This window comes from Ammodytes marinus (assembly GCF_949987685.1).
Source record: "Ammodytes marinus genome assembly, chromosome: 9".
Lineage (NCBI taxonomy): Eukaryota > Metazoa > Chordata > Actinopteri > Uranoscopiformes > Ammodytidae > Ammodytes > Ammodytes marinus.
In genome coordinates, this window is record NC_137213.1 from 10,079,929 (window position 1) to 10,090,576 (window position 10,648).

Consider the following 10,648-nt stretch of genomic DNA (forward strand, 5'->3'; position numbering starts at 1 on the left):
GAAGCATGAACAAATCAGCTGAAGGTAAATCAGCTGATGCAAGTGCCTCTTCACTGTTTGGCCTTGACAAAATACTGCAACAACTTTCTAACAAGACTAAAAATCTACAGCCATGGTAGTAACTCCTTGAGGTTGTGATCAGACGCAACATAAAAGAAAAAAATAAATTATTGATACTGATGAACGTGCTACACACATTCCTGCTGATCTAAAATCAAGATCCACTCACATGTTTTTCATGAGCTTTAAGCTGTATCCCGATGACTTTGGTGGATGGAGTTTGCAGAGTAATGGATGGGGTTTGGTTCATGATGAGGACCACAAAATGCAGTTAAAAGTTTTATGGAAAAGTTGGTCAGTAGACTTTAAGTTAAGATAATAAAACATTTAAAAATTAAAAACAAAAGTTCACCTTTATGCTAAAATCCAAAAGTAAAAGTACCATTAAAATACTTTTTATAATGTTGAAACAAAAATAACATTGGCTGTAAGTTCTGCCTGAGCTAACGATATAAGTATGAATCAAAAGTTAACATTGAATTCATTTCTACATTGTTTAGGCAAAGTAATCAATCTAAAAGTACCTGAAATCAGTTGTATTACATTAGAACCCGCCTGTTACCCTGGATTACGGAATTAATCAGCTGCTCTGTTTCTTATCAAATAAAACACCATGAACTGTCAGCAAAATTCCTTCATCTTACTGCAAGTCATACCACAAGCTTCTCAGAAACCTAATTTTAAATTAAAAACAAATTACACCCAGCAATCACATTGTACCGAGATAATCAGAAATCTCTTGTTCATTTCCTCTATATGTCTTCTTCAGGACCCAGTTGCCTGAGTGCATATTTCCCATGAGCTCTCAGCCTGTGTGTCACCAAGGGGGGGGCAACCGCAAAACACACAGAAAGGCGCACAAACACGACACACGAGTACTGGTGCAACCATGAGCATCACCAAGAACAGATGTTATTGCTTACGAACAGATTGAGACACTGCAGGGGGAGGGAAGCCTTAGTCACCGCTGCTTGCACAGATTCGGGTGACAGCGCATGACAAGCTTATTTAAAAGTGTCTGAAAACATTGAGGAATATTGTAGCAGACAGGCTGATCATGCAATGGAAAATGGTGTCGAAAGGGCGCAGAGCAGGGTGTGGCAGTTACACGCACATACAATAATGCATCACTTTCTCTCGCTATGCACATGGACACAATTTCATCCTCCACCCAATTTTTCTGCAGCGATAATAATGATGGGAAGTTCAAGTTGAGCACTGCATGGCAGACCTCAGGGACTCCCATTGTGTATGTGGGCCCATTCTCCTCTGAAGACTTCCAGATGGGCTCCCAGGTCAGAGATGGAAACACCTCACCCTGAAGCTTCACAAGGTCTTCCTGGGGAAGCTATTGTATAGTCAAAGCACCCCACTTATAAAAAACCTGGCGCTGGCTAAATGTATACTATGTGCATTTGTGATGGTGTTGGTTACAATTTTTCATTATTTTAAAACGGACCACCTCTGACTTTAAAAAGCCTTTGATATGTGTGTTTTCTTGTTTTCACTCATCATGGTAGACAGGTAATCTTACAGCCTGTCCCTCCAATATACAGTCAGAATGATCAATTGCAAAGCATTGATCCATGACATCAAAGCTTTTATTTTATGCCTTGCTTTAGTTCTACTGCCTTCTCTTTTTTCGTCTTTCTTTTTTGATTAGATTTTTTTTATGAAAGGCAGGCCTGTTGATAGACATTTTACAGGGCAGGGTGGAGGAAGGGAGGAAAAAAAACTCCTTTGGTATTCCTGGAAGGACAAATCGGAAGAAAAAAATGGACAGGAGGAGAGAGCAACGAGGGAGGGAGAGAACATTTTAGAGGAACAAGAAGGAGAGAGAGATCATCAACAGGGATGTGATTTAAGCTAGGCTGGGATCACCTACAAAAAAAGGAGTAGCAAAGAAACAGCTTGGAAACTGAATGAGAAAATTCAGCACAAGAAGGTTGATAAGTCAACGTCTTAATGAGGGTTCTGTGAAAGCAAACACATTTTCCATTTTTCTGCATAATACCTGTTTAACAGTTGAAGCTGTTAAGCTAGTTTCAAAATAAATTGGATACATAAGTTTGTGATGTTCTTTTCAATTATGCAAAAAAGAGTCCTTGCTGCTTAACCACAACTCCCTATCGGAGAGAAAGAAGCCAGAAACAAACATACACAAGCTGTAGTGGCAGAACTCTGCTGCAGCAGCTGCTGTGGGCGAACCAGTGCCAACATTTTGCAACTGAAGTCACACAATTCCATTCAGCAGTCACATTGACTAAGGGCAAAGCTATTCCAGTAAATCTCCCAGTTATGTTATTACAACACCTCATCTGTTCGCAGCCTCCTCGGGGTCTTCATATGACTGACTGGAGAATATGAGCTCAAATGCAGAGAGTTGATTCTCCACCACCACGCCTATAGAGCTGGGAATTTTCATGGAAATGTGCTATCTCTATTTGGACTATTTTGCTCCTTCCCAAACTTGAGAAAAACATTTAATCTTCATGGTAATTTAGCCACACATTCCAAACTCTGTCTCTCCTTTGTGGATTTGAAGGGTATGGACTATAGGCACACAGTGAATAAATATTATGTTATTTGCCATGAAGGAAATTATCTTCAATTTGGAAAATAAGCTTATTCACTTTCTTGAGAGTTCTGAGAGTTAGCTGAGGAAATTGAAACCACTCTACCAATCTCTTGCCTGTGCAGTAAATACAAAGCTACCACCAGGACCTGTTCGCTTAGCTTGGCACAAAGGCTGTCAGCAGGATGAAACGTATCTCTTTGATTTAATCGATTCAAAACCAAAGAGTTAAATGCTATATGGTTGCCTCACAAAGTTAAACAGCCTTTAGGCTAAGCTAAGTTAGCCAGCTGCTGAAAGCTAGGCTGTGAGTGTTACCCTATCCATCTTATACTTCTTATCAACAAAGCGGATCTCCCAGAATGTCAAACTTTTCCTTGAAATATGCTTTCTCATAGAAAATAAAAGGCTAGAAACTGTGTTGAGGTTCTTTTTCGGATATATACTGTAAATACCCAACAGTCCTAAATTAAAGGCCCTTTCAAAATAAAAATCCTGCTGTAGTAGGCCTACGCACAGTTATTTCTAATTTAAAGGTGAAGTAAGCGGAATGGTCAGTTTAGCTAACTTCATGTCACTGACTGCAGTTAGCAGTCCCCTCCCTCGTCCCTACGTGACCACATAAATGCACTGTGGTCCTCAAGCAGCGAGTTAGCATCATCTCAGATCCGTAAGTGCGATAAAACATGATAAAAACCATCAAAACAGACCTGCTCCGCCATTTTAGGCGCATAGACATTCACCTATCTATCGCTCTGCGCGTGCACCGGCAGTGAGACGTGCCGGTTCGTAGCGTTCGCTCTTCTGATTGGATATTAGTTGTGGGATCCCAGAAAAGTTTATTTGCCGATTACATGCAGAGCGGGCGACTGAGAGATCAGAGTTATGAAACGCGCACACTATATAAGTGACACTGTTTGAATATAGAGCGATTTAACACGTATATTAACAAAAATATATCGCTTACTTAATACTGGACAGAGGTGCAGTATAAGGTTAAATGTACAGTAATGAGATAAAACATTACAGTTTGGAAATACCAGACAAAATTTGGCAAGAAATTACATGGAATACTAAATTCCTTCAGGCTCATCGTATCTCTACAGTACACCATAACCGTTAATTCATTCAGCCTCTTTTTTGCTTCAGGTCCATCATCGTCATACCATTGTTTTGGACAATGATTTAAGAAAGGGAGGCACCGATGGTGGGGCCCCAGCCATGACATCACAGCTGAGGGTAGCTGAAGCATCTGTTCTTGGGTGTGGAGCCCCTGCGTCTCCCTTCTCCACCAAGACTGGCTACAGCAGTGAGTCAGGGCCCTTAACGAGGACCAGACTCCACACACCAGACTGAGGTCACCCTACGGGAATCTCTGGAGGTTGGTATGTGTACATGTGTAGGGAGGTAGGTGTATTTTGTATGAGCGTGTGTGTGTTGTGAGCTGTGTATTTGTGTGCTGAGAGTCCGGGAACTGAGATGGAGGTTTGCAGTTCTGTGGTATGGGTAAGAAAAGCTATGTCATGGTGCAAGAAAGACCTCACATATTATAAAGGGATAAGACGGAAAGCTTCTGCCCGGGCCTTCAGACATTTACATGATGGAGCAATGAGGCACGAAACAATAAGAGCAAATTACCAATGTAGTAGGTTGTAGGGGCTGAGCTGAAATGTAAGATTCTATTTACCTATCCCATTCCTTATTGAAAAACTGGGGAATTCTAGGACAACACAAATCTAAGTCACAGGAAGTTTCCAATGTGGGCCTCTGCCTCAGTTCTAGGACATATTGAATGACATATTCAAGGCGAGCAAAGGAGGCCCAGTGAACTTGTGTCCTCCCACTTCGGGAAATACCCTGTGGCAATTCATGGGATCTGATCCTTCCCCTACAAGCCTCCATGTAAACGAAGCAAGCAGAATGCATTATATGGAGGATTATCTCCAGGAAAAGTTTGTGTTTACACAGACGTTAATCACATTCGATAAACTGATATGTTGGAAGTTAAGCGAGGAAACTACAAATGAGTTTGTGTATTTTATCCAACTTATTTAGGCTTATTTCAGTTTCTGACTGGGCTGTGGGAGATCCAAGTTGTAAAATTGCACCATAATCTGTCTAATACTGTCATACAGTATATCATTTGGACATTTTGAGAAATACTCTTATTTGCTTCCTTGCTGAGCATTACATCAGATTCAATATGAAACTGCAGCCAGCATCCATTTAGTAAGTATAAAGACAGAAATTCAAAGAATCAAAAAGCCTGGATCTAACTAATAAAGTTGAACTGCAACTTGATTTTTTTACACTTCGTTTTTAGTACAGTTTCAACATACATGTACAGAATAAGATACCACATGCTAAGTCACAAATGATAAAGGTGACTTTTCTCACTCTCATCTCACTTATTCAAGACATTAAAACAGATAGCCAATGATAGCATCAAACCATCAACTCACCTGGCTCTTTGGCAGTGACATCTTTCAAAACGTGTTTTGCCATCGCAGACAGCTGCCCCTGGAACTTCTGCAAGGAATTCTGCAGTGTGATGATGTCTGCGCCATGATTTGCACAGGTGATGTTCATGCCGTCCACACTGTCCTGCAGACCTACAACATGTCTCTCCAGTCCATCTTTCAGCTCTTTTATGTGGGCAGAAACCCCATCTAACTTCCCACACACCTTTTCAAGTCTGGTGACACGTTCATCAACAACTGAAATTCCATCAGAAACACCCTGTGTGTTATGTTGACATTGTCTCAGTTCCGATGCCACCTGTCCACTGAGTGTATCAAGTCTGCTCTTCAGCTCCTCCACCTGAAGTCTGGTGTTGTCTACTTGACTATTTGGAACTGCAATAACCGATGACCAGTTGTCCTGTGCAGGATTTCCCGTGCCACTCTGCTTTGCATGGCAGCATGTCGAGTTTATTCTTTGGATATCCCGGTTGGATTTACTTAAGGAGTCATTTAACCCAGTAACAGCACCAGCCAGACCAAGCACCTTTTCTACGAGATTATTCAGTCCCTTCTGGTAGTCCTCCATCGTCTTGGCACTTCTCTCATGTCCGACTGACTGCCTTTCAACAAGGTCTTCCAGCTCTCTGAGCTTTTCTGTATTGGCACTGACATCTGTGTGAAGAACGTCCAAATCATTTCTATACCGACTCAGGTCCTTCAAAATTATATTCAGACCGTTAGATGTAGGTGATGAACTTGCAACACCCACAGTACTACCTGAGCCTGAACACCCTGCGGAGCACAACTCTCCAACAGCATTGACCTTATCATCCAAACCTTGGAGGAGGAACTTATTATTGTTGACTTCTGCCTGGATGGCATCCACGGAGTCACCAAACATCCCAGGAAATGAGTTGTTGCTCATTTCCACCAGCATGCTCGTAAACTGGTCCTCCATGCCATTTAAACGCTCATCTAGAAGCTTCCGAAGTGCTGCCACTTCTTCAACAATCGTACGGGTCAGCTTTTCTTCAATGTAGAAACAGTGTGTCTCAGCATTTTGCTCAGTGATATTAATGCGTGCTTCCAGCTCTTCAATCAGTAGGCTGAAATCATTGTCTTCTGGAGGCGCAGATAGGTTTGCCAGCTCGTTGTCAATTCGGACATTTAGGATGCGGTGAGCCTCTGCAATACGATCAATCTCACGCCACAGGTCTTTGTAGTCACTACGATCCTCTTCCCCTTTGGCTGGATCTGTCTGCCTCAGAGTTCGTATAGGTCCATCTGCGGCAGCCATGTCCAGACGCAGTGCCCGGATCTCCTTTCTCAGATCAGCTTCCAGCTTGGTCTGGCTGACCAAACCTTGGTCCCGGCTGTCTTTGTAGGTCTTCTCCAAAGTCTGGATCTTGTCATTGCATGAGCTTTGGAACTTGGCCATCTGTTCCGCCACATTTTGGTCTAGTGTCTTCTTCAGATTTTCAAATTTTCCATCAATGTAGGTCTGTATTACATCAATATCTGCTATGGCTGGAGTCTGAGATTGAGAGGCATCCATTAGGACATGGATTTGCCCTTCATGACTTGTTATGGTTCCTCTTACGTCTTCCATAGCTTCATCATTACTTTTCAGTGCATTGTTGATATCATCTAAGCGGGCCACTATTTTTTCTATAGCCTTGTCTCCCGCAATCCCACCTCTAGTAGCCTGATGACCATCCAACACTGCTGGGCTCTCCTCTGTGCCTGCGACAGTAGAACTGTCCGGCGGACGCATGTTGTTGAGAAGTGTCACGAGCATCTTCTTTGTGTCTTCTTGCAGGTCTGTACGGACATTGGCAGTGAACCCTGCCAAAGCAGTTTGGAGATCCAGGACCGTCTGAGACAGGCGCTGAACTTCACCTTCCAGAAGATGAACCTTATCTGTCCCACCATGCCTTGTTTCATGGTTTCCTGTCTCTCTCCGCTCTGGCCCTATGATCAGGAAATACATGATTGGAGATGGATGTAGATTTTTATAAACAGGTACAAACAATGTATTTATACTCTTAAAGCAGTATGGCACAAAGTAGGCTTAATTTAGTGGTTCAGTGTTACAAGGTAGAAGTAGAAATAGTGTCTTACTTTGTGTGTGTCTGGTTGTATATCCAGGATTTGGTAGCACGTAAGGTTGTGTTCCCTGAACTGTTTGTCGGTCTGGGTGTGGTTTTAAATCTTTACAGTCCAGGCCTTGGTAACCAGGACAACATCTCCATTCCAACTCTGTGACTGTCTTGAAGGCAATCTTGTATGTGGGTCGAAAACGATTCTGGTATCTGTAAATCAAGGCAAAAGGTATCAATTAGTTTCTTCGAAATCTCAAATAAATACTAAATTAGGAACTCTGAGCTTTATTTCCAACATCAACCCCTGAACAGTTATATAACCAGTGTCATGAATGTCTTTTTGTGGAAACATGTATGTTTGCTTGGTTTAATCTGTAACTTTTAACTCAATCTATCACCAAAATGTCTTTTTGACATAGAGACTTTGTAGCTTCACTACTGTTCCCCATTACATGAAGATTTTTCATTTTCTAGCCAAGGCAAACAGTTCTAAGAGAAACAATAGGTGACATCACTTCCCTGAAGACAGGGGTCAGATCATGCAGAACATCTGGAAAGTTTGTGGCTGAAACAATGATCTTTGCACATTTCCTCCGTATCACTCTCAGTGATAACACTTTTCTAGCTCAACAGATAGACAAAAGGAAACTAAAATCCTGTGGGACAATAACACTGAACAGTATGGCTGCTCAACTTTGCTTTCTTAAATCTCATTTTAACATGCGATAATGGGAAGTCAAAATTGTTTGTTAAAACTTAAAAATGGAAAACCCTTTTTTTAATGAAGAAACATGTGTCCTAAGAATGAACAGTTTTTGGGAAACTCTTCCACAAAATCGTGGCTCTAATTATAATAATATACATATTTCTTACAACGGTTTATCTGCAGGGAAGTTCATTAGGCCCTGTTGTGAATACAACTTGGATGAGATTATTATTTATTTTATTTTTTTAAGATTATTTTTTTGTGCATTTTTGCTTTATTAGACAGATTGGGGAGACAGTGTTGAAATGGGGCAAAGAGGAGAGGAGATGCAGAGAACTGACCCGGGCAGGATTCGAACCCTAGTCCGCTGTGGGGCCTTGGCCCAGGGGGGGACGCCCTACCAACTGAGCTGTGGGCGCCCCATGCGATTATTTTTGATGTGGTTTCCAAATTAATTAATAGCAAGTTCTGTGTTTCTTTTGTTTTTTTGCATTATGATGATAAAAGTTACTAAATTACATCAAATTATGTTATATTGAGGGGGCCATATACCTGCTAATGACATATCAGCAGCTGCCAAGCAACTGTGACTGAGAACACATACAGTATTTGAAAACTTGAATTATTTGAAACTAGACACTCAAATGTACAGGCTCATAAAATAACACATATCAAAGCCAGATGTGCCCTTGAGATGTAAATCATTTGATTAAAACTGTGGCTTTTCATCCTATGTATGCTTTAGAAGGCTTGAGGCCCCTGTGATACTTAACATAACAAGCATCTTATGAGAAAATGAATTTTAGACATTAATGTTTACAGTCTGCCAGTGTAGAATTACTTTTTTTCTTTGTCTTCCTCTTTTTTGTTACCTTTCTTGTGTTTGAGGATAGGATGCTATGAGGCAAGTGGAGCTAAATGACTACATCTGGCTTTGGTCAACATTCACAAAAACATTTCCTTTTAATAACATGAACCAATGTGTATTGCCTTTCAGCTTTGGGGGAGATCTAGCCTTCATTAGTTTTAGGCTACATTTTCAGCCTAAATCTTTGCCTTTTCAGTAGGCTTTTCAGTAGGCACGTGTCTATTCTGTCCTTGTCATAGGCAGGCCACATCTAAACATGCACCCTCCGCCCCTTGCCCTTGCTCCCCGGATTCTCACGTCACTTGTTGCTGGCAGTCGGGCTGGTAGGCTGGGCAGGGGGCCACTACGGGCTCCTGAAAGCTCTCCACACTCCCCTGCACGGCGCAGCTCACGTTCCTGCGCACCACAAAGGCACACCAGTTCCTGAGGAGAAAAACATCGGCATCAAGATATACATTTACCTACAGCCAAGAACTAGCCTATAAGATAAAGCCTTCTTATGATGAATAGCCTACCGCGAATACAAATGAAACTGGTAACGGTCCTGGGTTGTCGATTTGAACAATAAAAACATCACAATTTAGGGTAAATTGGCGTTGCTTAGCCTCCCCTAAAAGCTGTGTCATTTAATTTTGCTGCATTTATTCCACAAGCCTATTCGAGCTTATAAGGAAATAGTTGCAAATAAACTAACGGTCTTTTGTAGCCTAGAAGTTTCACTGGATTAATCTGGCATTCCGGTGCTTATCTGGGTCATAGGCTATCACCTTTGGCAACTCTGGAAAACTCGAGCCAAACTTAGGCACAGGCGGATCAAAACACAGCAAGCTGCAAATGACCATAAGAGGCAACAAACCTCACCGATCGGAGGTAATCGCGATGAATTAGAAAATGTCCGGGCGTATTTTCATTGGCAGCTGCGCGACAAAAGCGCACCGCTTTCACCTCCAGGAGTAGTGTAGTTAAAGAAAAAACTGGTGGCTAAGTTTTTAAACGACTTCAACGAAACAGAAAAATATAAAAGTATAACAGTATAAAAACCAGAAACTCACCTATTTCTGTGTCTGTGCACCACCCCGGTGTATGCAGATCCTTGGAACAAGTCATAAGAGGAGGGAGACCCATAAGTGAACTGAAAGTTCAAAAACAGTGTGAAAACTGCCCACCGCCAGTCCACCTCTCCGTTCCTCTTATCCATAATTAACAAACGCCTTCAAATAAATATTCCTAACATAGAAAAAGAGGGCTACTCTGTTATTATCATGCTCGACTGTGTCCAACCACCAAAGTCACATTGCTACAGTGACTGATCTAACTCCAAAAAACTCAAGTTTGGGGAAGTCCACATTCACTGCAGCTGCCTTGGAATGACGTTAAAGGGCCCACGCCCTCCTCCCAAAAACTCAGAAGAGGAAAAAAAACAAACTTCCCCCAGCCATTTAAAAAGTTTGAAAGGCTAAGACTTTTTGTTTGTTTGTTTGAGTGAAACTTTTCTTTTAAGTCTCAGACAACATGGAGTCATTAATTAAGAATCAAAGAGGATTTGGGATACAAGTTGATTATGTCTGCCACCAAGCCAATAATTCACACCTAATAATGTCTTTGAATGCAACTCTCAGTGTTTAAATAGGTCAGCGGTGTTGATGATATTCATAGCCAGGGATAACAGTAGTAATTTACATTATGTCTGCCCTGCTGCTGAATGGGGATAAAGGGGAATACAAAGTGTGCAGCCTATTCTTTTCTACAACAATTCACTGAGCCAAATACATTTTTTTAAAAGCTAAACTGAGCAATTTGCTGTGCGACACCATAATGTAGAGCAGGGGTGTCAAACTCATTTTGGTTCGAGGGCCACATACAGCCTCTCTGATC

General features: G+C 41.7%; 1 protein-coding gene across 1 annotated transcript in view; it reads right to left on the minus strand.

The window, feature by feature from the left end:
- The window catches only part of emilin2a (elastin microfibril interfacer 2a), a 17,506-nt gene extending 7,427 nt beyond the window's left edge, over nucleotides 1-10,079 (minus strand). The window contains exons 1-4 of the mRNA XM_080034482.1: nucleotides 9,826-10,079; nucleotides 9,071-9,196; nucleotides 7,219-7,409; nucleotides 5,098-7,068 (exon numbers count right to left, since the gene is read on the minus strand). Of these exons, the coding sequence (XP_079890608.1) occupies nucleotides 5,098-7,068; nucleotides 7,219-7,409; nucleotides 9,071-9,196; nucleotides 9,826-9,971 (2,434 nt within the window). The 5' untranslated portion in view covers nucleotides 9,972-10,079. The remainder of the gene's footprint in view (nucleotides 1-5,097; nucleotides 7,069-7,218; nucleotides 7,410-9,070; nucleotides 9,197-9,825) is intronic.
- Between the last annotated feature and the right edge of the window lie 569 nt (nucleotides 10,080-10,648).